At 46.1% G+C, this 21115-nt stretch overlaps 1 protein-coding gene across 1 annotated transcript; it reads right to left on the bottom strand.

Annotated features, from left to right (window-relative positions):
* Positions 1-252: 252 nt before the first annotated feature.
* arhgap22b (Rho GTPase activating protein 22b) lies at positions 253-21115 on the bottom strand. The gene is made up of 10 exons (XM_066664694.1): positions 21082-21115; positions 15058-15257; positions 13534-13621; positions 8234-8362; positions 6203-6410; positions 5666-5798; positions 5131-5204; positions 4924-5045; positions 3074-3920; positions 253-2633 (listed from the first exon to the last, which is right to left on the bottom strand). The coding sequence occupies exons 1-10, from the start codon at positions 21113-21115 to the stop codon at positions 2411-2413; spliced, it is 2058 nt and encodes a 685-aa protein (XP_066520791.1). The 3' UTR covers positions 253-2410.

The raw sequence follows: 21115 nt of genomic DNA, 5'->3' as shown, positions 1-21115 counted from the left end.
TATGAGTGACTGGGTGAGTGTGTGGCACTGTCCACAGATATGAGTGACTGGGTGAGTGTGCGAGTGACTGTCTACAGGTGTGAGTGACTGGGTGAGTGTGTGACATTGTCCACAGGTGTGAGTGACTGGGTGAGTGTGTGATTGACTGTCCACAGGTGTGAGTGACTGGGTGAGTGTGTGACTGGGTGACACAACCCTGATATGGACGAATGAGTGAAATAACACAGAACAAGGGTACATTACTAATCCAGTTTTACATTTATTGATATGTTTTTGTTCTCTACATAGCACCACACCGACTTCTGGAGGAATCCTTTGCACCGATCAAGACCCTCATTTTCTTGACACAGACACGGGTCAGTTCTGTTTTTACAACAAACAACGATGTTAAAAATCCTCTGGAAAATAGATTAGTAAATTTGTAAACAAGCGCTGAAAGTGGTGACAGGCTCCAGACGAAGGCCTCGCATTTGGTGAAAACCATAGCAGCATCATATTAGCTCTGAAGTATCCAATGGAACCGAACGTCCAGACGCACACACGGCTCATCTGTCTCCTTTCCAGAGTCGTCATTTCCAGCTCCTGCAGGTCTCTACTCCGCTCACCACAAAGATTCCTCAGTGTTCGGCGCTTGGGAATCCACCACAAAAACATGAAACATTCATAGAGCATCGGTACAAAAGAAATGGAGCACATTCTGTCCAACAACACAGTGACGGCATCGAACTGACACACATTCCTCTAGCGTTTTATAATATTTATATTTTAACTTCTTCCACTCAGAGTAATAGCATTTCGTTTTTCAAAAGTCTTTTTTTTTTTTACATAACATTGAATCAAACCAGTTTACGCCACGTGACGTGAAGACGTCCCCAACATCTATCCCCCAACTAACAAAGCCACGTGTACACTTTTCACCAGGAGACCTTTCAACAAAGGCACTGTCTTTACGTTGTTATTATTATGATGTTATTGTGATCTCGTTAGGTATTATTTATACTGATTTCCTGAACCCAAAAAAGTGTCTGATATCCGCACACCTCCGGACTTTGGTTTTGAAAGGCTGTTCTTTAAAGGCCGTGTTAGTTGGCTGTTTATATTCTTGGCTTGACTGTTTCCACCTCTGTAAACTTGTGGCAGTGGATAAAACTGGAACGTTCCTGGTGAACGATAGTGGGCTGCAAAATTTTGGTCACGATATTTGACGGCTGTCGGAACAAGCCTTTAGCCGAACGCCCTCTGACACCAGCGAAAGGAGGGTGAGGAGGAGAAGTAGGTGCATGTGATGTCAACCTCCAACGTCTTATCGCACAGCTGCTTCTGTAACTGGAGTGGACAGTCCAGCGTGCTGGAGGAGAGCAGTGAGCGCCCAGGTCCGTCACATCAGACGACAGACACCTAAGCGGTCTGGGGCTGAGCAGTGAGTGAAGCTGCGGTCACACCGGGTGTTAATTCCATTAATTTAAATTAGATTTGGCGCATCAAGTGAGTTTTGCAAGTAATGTCACCTGAGATATTTTACATCGACTTCTGCGAATTGACATCCATGATGACTGTGCCACTGTTCTGTGTGCTCTGCACTCGCTTTGATCAAGATGGCAGCACGGTGTCACACCCCTGAGCCCCCAGGTTTATAGGTATTTCTGTAGGTGTCATCTACAATACACTAGTACTAGATACTGTTCTGTACGTTTTAGTCCAGTTTCTATTCAGTGGCTGGTGCAATAAATATAAAATGTGCCAGAACTGTACAGACCACGATTTCCCACTAAATCCAGCGAATAAACAGTAGTCGTGTATTAAATACCTGCAGAAGTGTGTTCATTGTAAATTCTGTGTGCATAATTTTACACAGAAAAGATGTAGAAATCGATGAAATATTTGCACACTGTTGTAGGGTTAAACTGACCAGTAGCAGCGTTTCTATATATTACCATATTTTATATATTATATTTAGTGATATCTGCCCTTTATAACGCACAGTGATCTGTAAACTGATGCTCTGAGAGACTGAGGCCTTTTATATAGTTCTCCTTTAGGTCCTGGTAAAGAAAATCAAGTGATGATAAAAAATGACCTTGGACACATGGAATTATCCCTCGTTTTCTGAAGGGACCTGAGGTAAAGATGAGAAGTTCATGAGAAACACAATTATTTTCCAGTGCCTCTTTAAAGGAGCAATCAGCCGTTTTCTTTATGTTAAGAAACAACTGTTCTACTGACACCTAATGTCCTGGATGTGGCCTATTTGAAACATGGCCTCCATCCAGGGGACCCACTCTCTGGAAAATAAACTGGGTCATTCAGGGATGACAGAGAATTTTGATTGAAATGAATAATAAATAATCACTTTAGTGGCTAGTATTGTGGCTGTGAAAATGACAGATTACTCCTTTAAGTTCTCTGTGGTTTAAATGTCGCTGGTTTGAGCGCTGAGGGCCAGATCTCCAAGCGTGGAGAAGAAGTCTTCCATCTCTTTTTCCAGGAGGTGGTTCCGGTTCTCTGCATCTTCTCGAGCTCGCTCCGAGTTTCTCAGTTTGATCTCCAGCATCCGCTTCTTCTTCCTCTCCTGCTCCATCTCCAGCTCTAGTCTCTCCATCTGAGCACAGAGTGCTGCGCTAGACTCCTCCAGCCTGGGCCACACACACACGACAACCGTGTTTCATTTCATGCCAAACAAATCTTAGAAACTGATAAAAACAATCAGTAAAATATTAGAAGCGTGTGGTCAACCTTTATTTTCCAAAACGTCTGTTTACAAAATGAAACTGATCGGATCTACTGCAGCACTCACTGCTCTAAGGATTAAAGCAACAAAAAGTCCTACCCTCCTCACGGTTACATAGTGCAGTCTCTGCAGTGCTGCACCCTGAGTAGCAAACGACAGAGGCTCCATTGCCTCTCATCCATACACTGACCACTTCTGCTTCTTCAACTTCAAGAACTGACCATTCACTCGCTGCCTGATTATATTCCACCACACACTCAAAAGGGGGCACTGTAACCAGTTCATTGGCGTCACACCTTGCGTACATTTGTGTAAAGTATCAGTGGTCTGAATAGTGGGACTTACTTCTTAATTCGGGATTCGTACGCCTCTTTCTGCAACCCCAGCTCCTCCCTCAATGCCGCCACCACTCTGACGAGCGAGGGACTGTCGTCGGCGTCCTCATCCATGACGGTGATGACCGGCACCACGCTGCTTTTATCCACCTCCAGCTCAGCCTCTGTAGATTTTGCTTCGCTCGAGGTCTGCAGAGAACATCTGGAGCTGTCCTCAGCTGCTTTCCAGCACTGCTTTCCGGAATCTGCTTCCAAAGAGTCTGGGATGGAGACATCGCAGTTCGAAGTCGACCAGGGGGCGCTGTCTATGCTGGGAACGCTGCCCAGACTCAAGGACGACGTGACGTTATCGTAGGTGGACAATCTTTGCGACGATCCCGAATCTTTCACCCTGTCTCCTGTGGAGGTACGGCGGTGTCCTCTTAGCGACGACAGTCCGTTCATGAGCCAGTTCCCGCCGGAAGCATTGTTGACATCCCCCGAAGATCCGCCCAGTTTTCCAGGCTGTTGTCTCGGAGACGAGCTCTTAAATGTGTATTTCCATGAAGGCAGAGCCTTGGCTTGTTTGCTGGGGCTCAACGCTGGCTCCTCCTTTCCCTGAGAGCTTGGTTTCGAGGAAGGGCTGCCATCCCGGGAAGAGGCGCTGCTACTGGTGGGGTTGTCGCTGGCATTGGAGAGTTTTCCAGCTGCTGAAAGGCTCTGGAGGTCCTCCTCTGAGATCCAGCCCACCAGACTGGACTGCTGCTGCTGATCCTGAGGTTTGGTCTCTGTAGGATCCTCGGGAGCTTCTGGGTCCGGATAAAGCTGCTCATGTTTACTGATGAGCACGGTCATGAGGTGCTGGACGAGCGAGGTCCCTGTAAAGTCATAAAGACAATGTTGCATAGTGAAAACAAGGGTTCTCACAGTCTCTACTCTTCTTCAAAGGCATTACACTAGAGGGTTGAACATTTCTGTAAGCATTTGATGGCATTCAGCTGCTTCGATATCAGTGAGGTCTGGTGCTGATGGTGTACAGTTAGATCTGGATCACAGACACCACTCCAAATCATTCCACAGCAATTGGATGGTGTTCAGTGTCATTTCACAGACAGACATGCCACCTCATTTGCATAGACCCACCCATTTGAGAGGACAATTTGTATCGGCTGCAAACAACGTTAACCTCTATATTTTGCTTTTCTCAAACTGCATCTGCTCACTGTGTGAGAATTTCCCATTCCACCTTAAACAGTGTGGCATTTAAAGGAACACTAGGTAAGATTTAGGGTTTTTTTTAAGCTCCTGGGTCTCCCCCTAGTGAATTTTTTTTTTTTTTTTAAAACACAGAAATCAATGCCGGGGGGGGGGTTCCTACCCTCCTTCACAAGTTACATAGTGCAGTTTCTGCAGTGCTGAGCCCACAGCAGTGACTACAGAGCCTCTCCCTGTTACAAGTCAGTAAAGCATCACAAGGATTTTGAAGCTGTAATTGTTAGGTAAAATTATGGTGCAGTGTTCCTTTAATGTAAACGGCGGAGTTCTATAGGTGCCAGAAAGTAACTGTAGCACAATTTTTAAGGTGGAACTGAACATTTTGCCGTTTTGAACTGAACATATTACAAAACACAACTGTTTCAACATTTAAGGTGAATGCACTGCGTTTAAGTTGGAATGGAAAGTTGGTAAATGCTGGTACCTGTTGCACTTTTTAAGGTGGAAAGGAGAGTGCCGTCCATGTTTTCTACAGTCACTGGCTTTGGGCCTTTAATAATATTTTAAATAATATTTTTGCTAATTGCTATTAACAGTATGATGTACTGAAATGGAACTGAGGTCAGATTTATACCCCAGAAGAGCCCTGAACTCCTGAAACCGTACCTTCCATGATGGCGACAGGATCCTCCATCTTAGGACGGAGAATGTTTGGTCCGAACACGGTGGCCAGGTTCTGGACACTCATTTTATTCTCAGCAGAATGCGACTGGACCTCGTCCAGGAATCTGAAAGTGCAGGTGTGTGGTGGTTTATTTAATGTGGAGCAGAAACTGATTAATGTTGTAGTGTTCTGATCCTGCACTCACGTACTTGCAGATGTATTTGAGGAGGTTGTAGTTTGCCGGAGGAAGAGTTTTCACCTGCTGCACCAACTCCTGTAGTCCCTGTACAAGGTAACAACCAAGTAAACCTCATGAACCAGCCGTTATATTGACACCTAGTGGCTTGGAGGTGTAAAAGACTCGACACTAATCCTGTATTACACATGGCTGCCCCCATGTTGGGGGCCCACTGTAAGGAGCATGAATTGGTTCATTCATTAATCAGCAGTAACATTAAAACCAACTTCTCTCTCCACTCCAGCAGCACTGCTGTGTCTGATCCACTTGCACCAGCACAAGACACACTAACACCTCCACCACGTCAGTGTCACTGCAACGCTGAGAATGATCCCCCACCACATCACTCCTGCTCTGTGGGGGTCCTGAGCGCTGGGGGAAATGGGGTGGTGGTGAGGGGGGGTAACTAAGTATGCAGAGCAACAGCTGGACCACACACAGAGCTTCTATGTGGAGAAAGCAGGCGGTGGTTGTAATGTTGTGACTGTTTGGATGTGTGAGTTTACCTCCTCCTGGTCTTTGGTCAGGAGCTGAGCGCAGGTGAGGAAATCCTCGTACTTGCAGAAGGGGATGACCGGCTCTGGAAGCTCTCGGAGATACAGCTTCAGCAACGACGCCACCGTGTGGACATCGGTGTTACTACAACAATCACAGTGTTAGTACTCGAGAGAAATGGACTGGACTGTCAGGACTTAAACATGGAGGAGTATGTGTGTGATTTGAAGGTTAACCCTACAGAGGAGGAACTGTACTGAGATGTTGGAACATGGCTGTGAATATTTGATTGCATTCAGCAGCCACATCAACGTCAATGAGGTCATCTACTGATGCTGCACGGTTGGTTCTAAATCACAGACTTCACTCCAACTCATCCCAAAGGTATAGGAAGAAGCTCTGTCTCTCCAGAGAACGCAGTTCCCCTGCTTCACTGACCTCTGCCAGAGGGCTTCATTCCTCTGTTTGTACCTTTTTAGTAACAGTGACAGTACCTCCATCGTACCTTTATTTCTTTATAGAGTGCAGAGGTCCCTGCTTGCCTTTACCTGTCAAACTGGGGTTTATCGCCACAGTCGAAGGCGTCCTGAAGCTCCTTCACTAAGTTGGCTTGGCCGGGCATCCGGAAGAGCCCCTCCTCATCTAGACCCCTGTGCCGAATAAAGTCCACACACTGCTCCACCAGCAGAGGAGCGAGACGAGCGCCCAGCTTCCGCTCAAACTCCACTGTGTCCTCCAGGTGCTGACCGAATATCCCTGCAGGGAACAGTAGAGTAGAGTACAGTGGTGCTGAATGGAACCAGACATCCTCCTCACAGGAGTGGATCAGACACAGCAGTGATGCTGGACTGACTAAAGCATCCTGTGTCCACTGATGAAGGATTCGGGTGGACCAGCGATGTAGGAGTGTTTAACTGGACTCTAGCAACACCCTGCTGTGTCTGATCCACTCGTACCAGTACGACACTGGTCCTGAGAGCTGGGGGAGAGGGGGATAATATGCAGAGCCACAGATGGACTACAGATTGTGCTTTTATAGTCAGTGGAGCTGAGAGAATGGACGGTGAGTGTAGGCTTTAGAGATTTAGAGGTGAGGCACTACTTAAAGTAACATTAGGTAAGAGTTGGTATTTTACTCCTGGGCTCCCCCTGCAGTTGAAGTGTGTGACACTGTCCTGAAATCGAGGGCAGAGAGTGGGGTGGTTTCCTACCTTCCTCCAACAGTAATATCACATAGTGCAGTTTCTGCAGTGCTGAGACCGGAGTAGCAATGATAAAAACGGTAATAACCATAAAAAAATACTACTTACTGTTGCTTTAAAACCACGTTTATTAAGCAGTGCATTTAGATTAAATTTATCCAAAACACAGCATAAAGCCACTGCTCTGTTTCACACCTGCATTTTTCCATCCAGCGTCCGGCCCACAGTCACAGTGTCTGTACAGCGTGCAGGAGTCGTAATAACTCAGCGAGGTGCATGAGCTACAAAGAAATAAACGCTTCTCAGTCACAAACGTCTCCCATCTTCCAGTTCCTTCAGTATCTGATCCCAGGGGCACTACTCTGTGCCATGCCATGAGGCTCAGTGCAGGGCCAACTGCTTTAAAAGCACTTACACAAGCTTTAACATGAAGAATTTCACATACTCCTGGTCTAAACGTGGTCCTTAGTGCCTCACACAGTGCAGCCATCTGCAGGTCAGGAGGCTTGGTTGCTGTGCTTCCTGCTCAGAGCAGAGAGCTTCTGCTGAGAGATTCCTCCTGGTCCTTCTGCTCTCCCTTTGTTTACAACCCCTCCCCGAGACGATTGTTTCAATCCACATCGTCCCTCAAACCCTCAGAAGTCTGGATGTTTCTGAGGCTGTCGACGTCCGAGTGGAGACAATAACACTCCTCCATGTGCTCCGTGTGTGAGAAACAGACCTGGCTTTACATTTCATGACCCTGCTATTAATAACACAGTCTGTGAAAGCCAATCTGGGTGGGCCACCCTATGACCCCCACAGTCTCGGCCTCCCTGCAGGGCTGAGGATATTTTGGAGGTGGTCGCAGCACTGGTCAGGGCAGGTTTAAAGGGTTCTGTGTTGTGGGAGATGAACTTTGGGTTTGGATAATAACATAGTTCTTTTCCACCAACATCAAACTGGTTTGGTTCTCGTTAGTGAACCTTATTTGTGAACCTTATTTGGACTTGTCTGGCACGGAAACAGATTCTGGAACCAGAAAAGTTAATTCCCGGCTGGAACCGAAGAACGTGACGGCACCCGTGGACAAGTCGAGATAAAGAAGCACCAGAAGGAGCTCAGAGCCTTAAATAAAGCATTATGGTGCAGTGGAGCTGGACGAGTCATTTACAGAGTGTTATATCATTTTCCACGTTCCTCTGCTGAAACGGGGAAATGAAAACTGGAAATGGCTGCTCAGCCAACATCTTATTTGAAAAGAGAACAGGGAGGAAATTAAAACAGGGAAATGCTCCGCCTGTGTGTGTTTCTGGGGCTTGGTTCTTTTGGTGGGAAAGAGCTAACTGATGTGTGAAAGAATGTGAAGCACTGTCATGGTGTCATTGTAGGCGTTACCTCCTCCGAAAGGAGCCCAGATGACCCGCCTTATAGCCTTCACCCAGTCATCCATGTCGCTCTGAGAGTTAGCCATGAGTAGAAAGGCCTCATGACTGACTGCCGCTTTGTCTTTATCCCCAGCAGCACCTGAGACATGGAACAGAGAGGGAACTGGATTAATGTACAACAGCAACCATTCATTCATTCACTTTAACTTCTTCATCCTGGTGAGGGTCAGGAATCACTGGACGCAAGGCAGAATCTCACCCTGTCACTCAAACTCATTCTGGTGGAAAGTTTCACATGCTCACTCACTCACTCACTCACTCATTCACCCAGTCACTCAGTCACTCACCCAGTCACTCACACTCATTCTGGTGGAAAGTTTCACATGCTCACTCAGTCACCCAGTCACTCACTCACTCAGTCATCCAGTCACTTACCCAGTCACTCACCCATTCAGTCAGTCACTCACTCAGTCACCCAGTCACTTACACTCATTCTGGTGGAAAGTTTCACATGCTCATTCAGTCACTCACCCAGTCATTCACTCACGCCATTTCAAGCTACCATTGTGTTTTTGGACTGTAGAGGTAAACCAGAGCTGAATCTCACATACTACACCTCTAATGCGTGTAGATAAAGAGCGCAGGGGTTGCTTTTTGCCACCAGGTGGAGCTACACTCCTTTAAAATACAGTTACAGTCTCCTCAGAGTGAAAATAAAAGACAGTTGAATACAAGTTAAATAATAATGCAGACAAACTTTCCAAGCATCAGTATTCCGTTGTTTAATTATTCATGTTGTAATAATATTTTTAACATTTATAACGTTTTTCTCTCTTTTTATTTGTTTAAATTTCAAGTTAGTTTCTGTTTTGATGTTTTGTTTTGAAGCACTTTGAGCTGCATTCCGTGTATGAAATGTACAATATAAATATTTTTTTTTCTTTTTAAACCATTGTACTCGTACTCTGTCCAACTGTCTAACCGCATACATCCACTGTTCTCAATGCCAAGTGTGGACCAGAGGGGTGTAAAGCCCCTGTTTCTTTGGGGAGATGGAGCAATTTGGCATCAAATCCCCACAGCAATGTTCCAGTATCTAGTGTAAATAAAGCGTTCCTCAAAATAATGCGATGACCTCCTGCTCCAGTGGTGGCTGCTGCACATCTGTAGGTAACGTGTCCTCCCTAACGGGAGGCTGCGGTCGAATGCCTCATTGCGGTGTGAAGTGCGCCTCCAGCCTTTAGGGAGGACACGTTACCTACAAATGTGTAGAAGCCACCACTGGAGCAGGAGGTCATCGCATTATTTTGAGGAACACACTGCTGCGTGGACAACGGGCCACGACTGTCCTGCGTTGGCTCTGGTGTTCCTGAAAACGTATGAGGACGGTCCTCTCAGGATTACGGCAGATTGAGTCCAGCTGAGGGTAGGACATGTCCCTCCATGGATGCAGCAGATGAACGTCTAACCAGAGGCCTCGCTTCTTCACTGTCTCTCAAACATCTTCACATCCCATCGTCTGAACCCTGCCCAGAAATGACCCTCTGTTAAAGGAGATGTCCACCCAAAATTCTCCTTAATTCAGGGTTTGAGACGGAAACAAAGTGATGGAGAGGGTTTTGTTGTCAATCAGTCGACTGTGCTGTGAAGCACCTCAGGGGACGGGTTAGTGACTCACTCACTCACTCACACATACACGTATACTAACACACATTCACATAATCACTCACTCACTCACTCATATTCTCACTCAATCACTCATACTCACATAGCCACATACTCACCCACTCATATATATATATATATATATATATATATATATATATATATATATATATATATATATATATATATATATACACACACATACATTCCCCTATACTCACTCACAAACTTAGGCTCATAATCACTCACCCATTCACTCATATACCTATTCATAATCTCATCCCCTTACTCCTGTGCCTTTACCTTTCTGTGTTTTGCGCCTCCTCCTTTTGCAGCAGCCTCCCAAAGACCTCAGACGTGCCATCGCTGCTCCAGAGCTGTGTCATCTGCCTCACTTCCCCTTAATGACTCCACAATCCACCAGAAAAACCCTGTCAAATCCTCATGGTTTTCTCTGTACTTTCCTCTGGACACAAGGCCCAGGTCTTAGCTCTCACTGCCAGCCTCCTGCCCGAGAAGAGCAGCTCCTGGCTTCTCTTTCCCAAACAAAGCCCCCCCCCCCTTTTTCTCGGACAAACAAGGAATCAAGTAAATAAACAGAGGCAGAGAGGACTCCGGGGGCCCTGGGCCTTGTGGCAGGGTGTTCTTCTCTGAAGCTGTTCCCCTTCTCACTGAGGGCCACTGAGACTGAGCTCCTGTGTTCGTGTGGAAGCAGATGCTCAGCTCCAGGGGCCCAGACCCGCTTCGTGAGCTTTAAACCCCTGACAAACACAGATGCATGGAATTCCAGCTCATGGCGGTGTGACGTCCCCCGCTGTGGACTTTGATTTACGCATCTGTAATGAAGAGCTCCATTGTTGGAGTACACAACAACACACCTCTGAACTCAGAGAGAGACAGACTATGGAAGGTCTGCTTCAGATCCAAGCATGGGGAACACTTCAGAAACGACTGGGAACCCATTGGACCGAGTGTTTGTAAGGTTCTGAGGAATAAGGCCAGGTCTCTCTGTGCTATAATAATACATACACATGATTGAAGGTCATAAAGTATTAAAGCAACACTAGGTAAGATTTGGTATTTTTGCTCCTGGGCTCCCCCTGGAGCATAGCAGAGTGTAATTTACTTCTTTAGAACCGTCCTGAAAAAACTGTAAAGGAGAATTTTCAGTGACGACCTGTTTTTCACAAAGAAAATGAGACGAGAAATAAATAAAAATAAAAATTAGAAAATGAGAACTACGATGAAAGGAATAAAATGTAAGGGATCAAGTGAAAGATGGATAAACTGCTTGTTATTTCTGATTCTGAAGGAAATAAAAACAGGAAAATGCTCCATCTGTTTCCTGGTGTCAGGGCGAGAGCGGCTGGCTGGAATCGTGAAGAGGAGTCGACTCCCAAAGAATCGATTCTGTCGACCGTTGTCCAATGAGTCGAATCTGTTGGAGTCGACTCAGTCTCGGTTTTTGACGCGTTGTACAGCGACTGTGTATTTAAAATATTAAAGTTATATAAATATAATGTGTTACATATCTACAGTTTCTACCATGCTGAGCACATAACAATGACAGAGCCTCTGTTCTCCCTGTTACAGCTCAGTGGAGCAGCAAGATGATCTTGAAGCTGTAACCTGAAGGTAGAAATACCACCTACTGTTATTTTAACTTCATATAAAGGGCACCCAGAGGAATACACAGACTCCCCGCAGTCTGAGGACCCCACCCAGGACGCTACACTGCCCAGACCCTGAGAGCCAGTGTCCATCACACCACTGTGCTGTGTTTACTCACCACAAAGAAAACCAACCAAGTGCATCAGGACATGAGGACACAGTCTACTCTTCTAAGAAGAGCTCACTTAGATTTCAGAACATTGCTGTGAGGATTTGATGGCATCCAGCCACATAAACCTTAGTGAGGTCAGGTGCAGATGTTGTGGAGGATTAGTTCAGGATCACAGGCGTCGCTCCAGCTTCTCTTCAAATGTAATACCCATGTATTATGTATTAAATGTATTACTCTGACTGAGTTCTGTCAGTCCAGAGAACACAGTTCCACTTCTCCACAGCCCAGTGCTGAGGCCTTTTATTCCCTGGACTCTTCACTCAAACACTGTATGCTTTTAGTCTCTAGCCATTTTCAGACTGTTAGCGTTTTAGTCTGGTTCTTTATTATTTTTTTTAAATTATTATTTTACCTTTTCTATTTCACTTTTACTGCTTTTTTTACTTATATTTATGTACTTTACAATTTTACATTGCTGGTTTATCTTTTTGTGTTCTCCCTGTGTCTGCGTGGGTTTCCTCTGGGTGACTGTCTGTGAGAATTGTGGTGTGTTCTCCCTGTGTCTGCGTGGGTTTCCTCCGGGTGACTGTCTGTGAGGAGTGTGGTGTGTTCTCCCTGTGTCTACGTGGGTGTCCTCCGGATGACTGTCTGTGAGGAGTGTGGTGTGTTCTCCCTGTGTCTGCGTGGGTTTCCTCCGGGTGACTGTCTGTTAGGAGTGTGGTGTGTTCTCCCTGTGTCTGCGTGGGTTTCCTCCGGGTGACTGTCTGTGAGGAGTGTGGTGTGTTCTCTGTGTGCCTGCGTGGGTTTCCTCCGGGTGACTGTCTGTGAAGAGTGTGGTGTGTTCTCTCTGTGTCTGCGTGGGTTTCCTCTGGGTGACTGTCTGTGAGGAGTGTGGTGTGTTCTCCCTGTGTCTGCGTGAATTTCCTCCGGGTGACTGTCTGTGAGGAGTGTGGTGTGTTTCTCCCTGTGTCTACGTGGGTTTCCTCCGGGTGACTGTCTGTTAGGAGTGTGGTGTGTTCTCCCTGTGTCTGCCTGTGTTTCCTCCGGGTGACTGTCTGTGAGGAGTGTGGTGTGTTCTCCCTGTGTCTGCATGGGTTTCCTCCGGGTGACTCTCTGTAAGGAGTGTGGTGTGTTCTCTCTGTGTCTGTATGGGTTTCCTCCGGGTGACTATCTGTGAGGAGTGTGGTGTGTTCTCCCTGCGTCTGCATGGGTTTCCTTCGGGTGCTCCGGTTTCCTCCCACGCTCCAAAAACACACGTTGGTAGGTGGATTAGAGACTCAAAAGTGTCTGTAGGTGTGAGAGTGTGAGTGAATGTGTGAGTGTGTGTCGCCCTGTGAAGGACTGGTGCCCCCTCCAGGGTGTGTTCCAGCCTTGCGCCCAGTGATTCTGGGTAAGCTCTGGACTCACCATTGCCCTGAATTGGATAAGGGTTACAGACAATAAATTAATGTATGTTTATATTTTTATTTTGATATAATTTCAAGATTTTGCCTTTGGTTCACTTTATTTTAAACAAATGTAATTCTGTTTATTTTAGTTCACTTTGATTAAAGTCCATTTTAAATTTCTTTCCAGTCCCTTTTAAGTTGTAAATGCTCGGCTGCATTGAAAATGAGTGTTACCCTCAGTGTATTTCTGAGAGAAAATAAAGTATGCTTGATGCTGTCTAAGGGTGTAGTGACATTGGGCTCATGTGCTATTCAATTCTATTCTATGGAGATTATACACAGTGTCAGCAGCAGACTTCCGTCATTCTAAGGAGTGTCTACAAACTTTTGGACATCTGTTGTGACATAAAAGGGGTCCAGAATACTAGACCTAAGTCCTGCTCTGTGCTTGTAGACAGGGTCTGTATTTCTCACCTGGGAGGATTTCAAACAGGTGTCGTCCGGGTTCCTCAGTGTTGGCCGTCAGCTCGTTCACCTGGCTTCCTCTGAGGGGGATACAGCCCTGCGGAGACAAACAACGACGCTTAACGTTAACCTGCAGTGACACTGACATGGAGGATCAGACACAGCAGTGGTGGCTGGAGTTTTAAAGCACCTCTGTTGTCACTGTTGGGCTGACACACACTGTGCAGTGACAGATAAGCTACTGTTTCACAGAGCATCTCACAGAGTCTCAGTGAGTGGACACAGGGTTTAAAAACTCCAGCTGCACTGCTGTGTCTGATCCACTCGCACCAGCACAACACACTAACACACCACCACCATGTCAGTGTCACTGCAGCATTGAGAATGGTCCACCACCACATCACACCTGCTCTGTGGGGGTCCTGAGCACTGAAGAACAGGGGAAAAGGGGGGCAGAACAACAGAGGGGCTACAGTCTGTAATTCTAGAGTTAAAAAGTGTTCCTTTATGGACAGTGGAGCTGAGAGAATAGACAGTGAGCATCGCAATGAGCACGTGGCTTTAATATTATAAGTGATATAGCACCCTCTAGTCCACACTTGGCATTAGTATTGGAACCTAAGACGCTCTGGAGCAGCTGCACATGAGCCGGTGGCCACAATGCCCAATGTGTGCCCAAAGCCAAATGTATAGTACATATAGTATAGTACATAAAGGCCCCCAGCGCTGTGCCCCTCTGCCTCCTTTCATCCTTTCATTGGGACGCGCCGTGAGATTTTCCCTAATGCTATATCGCTGTATTTGAAGCTTAATGATTAAAGGCACGGTAAGCGATTCTCACTGCCACTTTTTCTGCTGGGAGAAGCAGGGAGATGGGTCGATGCGGACGGTGAGGTATTGACGAGCGAAGCTGTCCATCACACTTCAGAACGAAGGACGAGCTTAATATAACTGTGAGACATCAATAGTCCGCCAAAACACTGTCAGCATCCTGTCGACTAAATGATTGTCTCCGCTTGTTGTTGGACATTTTACACACGGTCTTCTCCTGTCTGTGATCTCGCAGCTGCCCCAGTTCTCAGCACGGTGGGGGACTTCCACCAAAATGTCAAAATTTAAGATGCCAACCAATCAAAAATGATAGAGCTCTAGAGAAACGGAGATGGAGCAGTGGACAGTGGAGGAGAATGGAACCAGACTTCCACTAAATAGAGGAGGGGCACACAGCTGATGTTTGACCGTAGTGCTGTTTAAACCCAGTCCTGGTGGAGGTCACTGATGGAGGTGGAGAGGAGATTAAGTGCTGGGAGGGCGTGTATTAATGAAACAGAGGCGTCTGGTTCCGTTCACCACCACTGAAGAGGAATCTGGAAACACTCTCCATCACTGTGTTCACATCTCACATACTGAATTATGGAGGAATATTGTAAACAATGAAATAAAATAGAGGGATTGAAGTAAACGTAATCTACAATCATCTACAGCAGTGTTTGTGTGTGAGAGAGTGTGTGTGTGTGTGTGCGTGTCCTGTACCTGAGGCTTGGTTTCCTCCTCGTCCTTGTAGAAATAGAGATAATCTGACCGGAGCACGAACCATCGCAGCTGCCAGTTCTTCATGATGCTCCTCTGTTTCTTCAGCCACCCAGCCTTTAGCACCCCCTCCTGAAGAACTGGAGCTGGAGCGGGACCCGAAACTCGGGACACTTCACCCATCACCATGCTCTTCGACCGGGCTGTGGAGGAGAGGGGAGGATATTCCAGGTCAGAAACAAAGCTAACTAACGGTTATTACTACTGGTCTCTATTCGTCTCTACTGGACTCTACTGGTCTCTACTGGAATCTTTTCTACTCTACTGGACTCTACAGGTCTCTACTAGACTCTACTGGTCTCTACAGGTCTCTACTGGACTCTACTGGACTCTACTGGAATCTACTGGTCTCTATTAGACTCTACTGGAATCTACTGGACTCTACTGAACTCTACTGGACTCTTCTGAACTCTACTGGACTCTACTGGACTCTTTTGTACTGTACTGGACTCTACTGGCCTCTACTGGTCTCTATTGGACTCTACTGGACTCTACAGGTCTTTACTGGACTCTACTGGTCTCTACTGGACTCTACTGGTCTCTTTTGGACTCTTTTGTACTATACTGGACTCTACAGGTCTCTACTGGTCTCTACAAGTCTCTACTGGACTCTACTGGTCTCTACTGGACACTACTGGACTCTTCTGGACTCTACTGGACTCTACAGGTCTCTCTTGGTCTCTATTGGACTCTACTGGACTCTTCTGGACTCTACTGGACTCTTTTGTACTCTACTGGACTCTACAGGTCTCTACTGGACTCTACTGGTCTCTACTGGTCTCTATTGGACTCTACTGGACTCTACTGGACTCTTTTGTACTCTACTGGACTCTACAGGTCTCTATTGGACTCTACTGGACTCTTCTGGACTCTACTGGACTCTTTTGTACTCTACTGGACTCTACAGGTCTCTACTGGTCTCTATTGGACTCTACTGGTCTCTACAGGTCTCTACTGGACTCTACTGGCCTCTATTGGACTCTACTTGAATCTACTGGTCTCTACTGAACTATAATGTTCTCTACTAGACTCTTTTGTACTCTACTGGACTCTGCTGGTCTCTATTGGACTTTTATGGACTCTACTGGTCTCTACTGGACTCTACAGGTCTCTACTGTTCTCTGCTGGACTCTACTGGACTCAACTCATCTCTACAGGACTCTACAGGGCTCTACAGGTTTCTACTGAACTATTCTGGACTCTATTTACCTCTTCTGGTCTCTACTGGACTCTACTGGTCTCTATCTGTCTCTACTTGTCTCTACTGGACTCTACTGGTCTCTACTGGACTCTTCTGGAGTCTACCGGCCTCTATTGGTCTCTATTGGACTCTGCTTGTCAATATTGGACTCTACTGGACTCTACTGGACTCTACTGGCCTCTATTGGTCTCTATTGGACTCTACTGGACTCTGCTGGACTCTTTTGGACTCTAATGGACTCTACAAGTCTCTACATGTCTCTACTGGACTCTACTGGTCTCTATCGGTCTCTATTGGTCTCTACTGGTCTCTATTGGACTCTACTGGTCTCTACTGGACTCTATTGGTCTATAGTGGTCTCTATTGGACTCTACTGGACTCTACTGGTCTCTATTGAGCCATACTGGACTCTACTGGATTCTTCTGGTCTCTACTGGACTCTATTGGTCTCTACTGGACTCTATTGGACTCTTTTGGACTCTACTGGACTCTACAGGTATCTGCTTGTCTCTACTGGTCTCTATTGGACTCTACTGGTCTCTATTGGATTCTACTGGACTGTACTGGTCTCTATTCGACTCTACTGGTCTCTGTTGGTGTCTACTGGACTCTAATGGTCTCTAGTGTTCTCTATTGGACTCTACTGGACTCTACAGGTCTCTACTTGTCTCTCCTGGTCTCTCTTGGACTCTACTGGTCTCTATTGGACTCTATTCGTCTCTACTGATCTCTATTGGATTCTACTGGACTCTATTAGTCTGTACTGGACCCTACTGGACTCTACTGGACTCTATTGGTCTCTACTGGTCTCTATTGGACTTTACTGGACTCTACTGGCCTCTATTGGACTCTACTTGAATCTACTGGTCTCTACTGAACTATAATGTTCTCTACTAGACTCTTTTGTACTCTACTGGACTCTGCTGGTCTCTATTGGACTTTTATGGACTCTACTGGTCTCTACTGGACTCTACAGGTCTCTACTGTTCTCTGCTGGACTCTACTGGACTCTACTCATCTCTACAGGACTCTACAGGACTCTACAGGTTTCTACTGAACTATTCTGGACTCTATTTACCTCTTCTGGTCTCTACTGGACTCTACTGGTCTCTATCTGTCTCTACTTGTCTCTACTGGACTCTACTGGTCTCTACTGGACTCTTCTGGAGTCTACCGGCCTCTATTGGTCTCTATTGGACTCTGCTTGTCAATATTGGACTCTACTGGACTCTACTGGACTCTACTGGCCTCTATTGGTCTCTATTGGACTCTACTGGACTCTGCTGGACTCTTTTGGACTCTAATGGACTCTACAAGTCTCTACATGTCTCTACTGGACTCTACTGGTCTCTATCGGTCTCTATTGGTCTCTACTGGTCTCTATTGGACTCTACTGGTCTCTACTGGACTCTATTGGTCTATAGTGGTCTCTATTGGACTCTACTGGACTCTACTGGTCTCTATTGAGCCATACTGGACTCTACTGGATTCTTCTGGTCTCTACTGGACTCTATTGGTCTCTACTGGACTCTATTGGACTCTTTTGGACTCTACTGGACTCTACATGTATCTGCTTGTCTCTACTGGTCTCTATTGGACTCTACTGGTCTCTATTGGATTCTACTGGACTGTACTGGTCTCTATTCGACTCTACTGGTCTCTGTTGGTGTCTACTGGACTCTAATGGTCTCTAGTGTTCTCTATTGGACTCTACTGGACTCTACAGGTCTCTACTTGTCTCTCCTGGTCTCTCTTGGACTCTACTGGTCTCTATTGGACTCTATTCGTCTCTACTGATCTCTATTGGATTCTACTGGACTCTATTAGTCTGTACTGGACCCTACTGGACTCTACTGGACTCTATTGGTCTCTACTGGTCTCTATTGGACTTTACTGGACTCTACTGGTCTCTATTGGACTCTACTGGACTGTACTGGTTTGGCCCTGGTCAGTTTTCCACTCCCACAGTTGAATTAAAAATATTGCCACCTGTACCATGTTTAATGTAGGTTGATTTTATTTCATGGACCCAGCACAGAAGCTGCTCCCTCTGTCTTTTTCTAAAACAGCAGGGACTCTCAGAACAAGCTCATCATGTATAATTTATAGAAATCAATTCTGTGCACCCCATGCCCCCCAGGTGGAAGACCCTCAATCAATGCCTGTGTGGCTTTGGGGAAGAAAATCAATGTCTCCTTTGCCTCATTTCTTTTATTTTACCCTCTCATTCATGTGGGTCAGCATGCTGTGTGAAGGGCAGTGGTCCAGGAAGGGATTTGGAGACGGCATCAGCACACTGCAGCACAGCACACTGGACTGTTTGACTGAATATTAACGTTGTCCCATCAAATCCCTTGGTTGGAACTAACTGCTGTACAGCTACATTCCCTCGTTTATCGGTTCCAATTTTTTGCTCAAATCAAACATCTGAGAAAACTCCGGAACATTTCTGGATTACTGCACATGAGACTCATGTACAGCAGCTCCAGGGCATTTCAGTTCTTCAGTTCTTATCTGTGGATGGTCCACATTCTGTGTGCTAAGGGCTGTCTGTCTCAGGATTTTTGGACATGCCAGAGTTGTCCTCGGGCTGCAGAGGAAGTGAGTGGGTTTTAAAGAATTTGAGCTGCACCCTTAAAACAGCGCTGAGACTCCTGCTTGAACTTTATCGCACTGCAGCTGCACGCCGGGTCACTTTAGACCCCGCTAGCTCACAATTAGCATTGGGCACAGTGACCTCAGACCCATGTGCAGCTGCTCCAGAGAGTCCTGTTTTATGTTCATGCTTTACCTCAGAGATCGTCTTGCACAAGTTGTCTCTGGGATGTGGACACACATCCAGACCCCATTGGACAAGGGTCTTCAGAGGGAGCTAGCTTCTCATTCACATAGTCACTCACTCACTCACTCACTCACTCACTCACTCACATTCTCACTCATTCACTCACCCACTCAGTCAAACATCACATATTTACACAATCACTCACTCATATGCTCGCTCACTCAAAATCATATGTTCACACATTCACCAACATATTCATATAGCACATATATTCACTCACTCACTCACTCACTCACCTACTCATGCTCACTCATATGTTCATTCACTCACTCACATGATCATATACTCACTCACACATATATACTCAGTCATCCTCCATTACTTACTCAATTGCTCATTCACTCGTTCACACAATCAGTCACGTGCTCATTCACTCACTCATTAATTCCATCACTCTTACTCATTCACTCAAACATTCTAGTCTGCCACAGCAAATACACCTCCTTCAACGTGGAATAGTGTCTGTAGCACCAATGCGGAATGCAGACACCAGAATGCAACTAAAATTAAATATTTAATGTGGAATAGAGGCACCAGACTGCTTCCCTGTTTAAGGTGGAAAGGATACACCTGAATTTAACTGCAGCACCATTTCATATGGAGTGCGTGCACAAGAATATAACTGCTGAACAACAGAAGGCCAAACTGAGATACCTTAATGTAACTGCTTCCCCATTTAAGGTGGAAAGAAGGCACCAGAATGTAACAGCTATCCCATTTAAGGTGGAACAAAGACACCAAAATGTAACTGCTTACACATTTAATGTGGAATGAAGACACCAGAGCGCAACACTGTCCCCATTTAAGGTGGAATGAATGCACCAGAACATAACACCTTCCCCAATTAAGGTGGAATGAAGGTGGACTCTTCCCCATTTAAGGTGGCTACTGGACCATTTAATGTGGAATGAAGACACCAGAATGTTACAGCTACCCCATTTAAGGTGGAACAAAGGCAACAAAATGTAAATGCTTCCCCTTTTAATGTGGAATGAAGACACCAGAAAGTAACACCATCCCCATTTAAGGTGGAATGAAGGCACCGGAACGTAACACCCTCCCAATTTATTGTGGACCGCAGGCACCAAAATGTAAGTGCGTTCCTATTTAAGGTGGAATGAAGACACCAAATTGTAACTGCTTCCCCATTTAATGTGGAATGCAGGTACTTGAATGTAACAGCTGTGCAATTTAAGGTGGCATGGTGGCTCTTGAATGTAACAGCTACATCATTGAAGCTGGGATCTCTCTCTCTTTCGCAGTTGGTTTGCCATCACGGCTTTGGAATTTGACAACGGACACTCTGCCATGCTTTTCTGCAGATAGGCTGCAGGTCGGATAGGAGCATGATGATAATTCATTGCTTCTTGGATGGTGTGGTTTGTGTGAACATGTGACCTGTTTAATAAGATGCAAAATCTCACTGTAACACATCATAATGTAATGGGTGAAAATACATGGACAGTTGTTAGAATTCAATGGTAATCTGATGACCTACTGCCCACAGAACACACACAAACATACACACACACACACACACACACACAAACACAACCTGCTGTCTTATTGTTGTTGGGAAATATTACTCTGGCCAACCCTCCGGTACACGGTGACATCATCAAATAAGCAGCGGCTGTAGAGGCGGTGGGTTTTAACAACACTGTGCCTGACCTGGTATGAGCAGGGACAGGGTCATAAGGCAGTGTGTGAAGGGTCTGTAGACAGTCCATAAGGGTTCATCTCTACTCCACACGGTGTAATACACATCCACAGACCGGCCTTCTCCACATCACACACTGGCTAAGCTCTGCTGTAGCTGCAGATGTAGCTCTAGGATGGAGGGAGGAGCTGATGCTGAACGATGGAAGCATATCAAGTGTGTGATCATCACTGCCAGCCAAGAACAAACAGAGCTGCCTCCTACCTCGCCGGGTCTGTCTGATCTTAGGGCTCAGCAT

This window comes from Hoplias malabaricus, chromosome 3 (assembly GCF_029633855.1).
Source record: "Hoplias malabaricus isolate fHopMal1 chromosome 3, fHopMal1.hap1, whole genome shotgun sequence".
Taxonomy (NCBI): Eukaryota; Metazoa; Chordata; class Actinopteri; order Characiformes; family Erythrinidae; genus Hoplias; species Hoplias malabaricus.
This window is presented reverse-complemented; position numbering and strand designations above follow the sequence as displayed.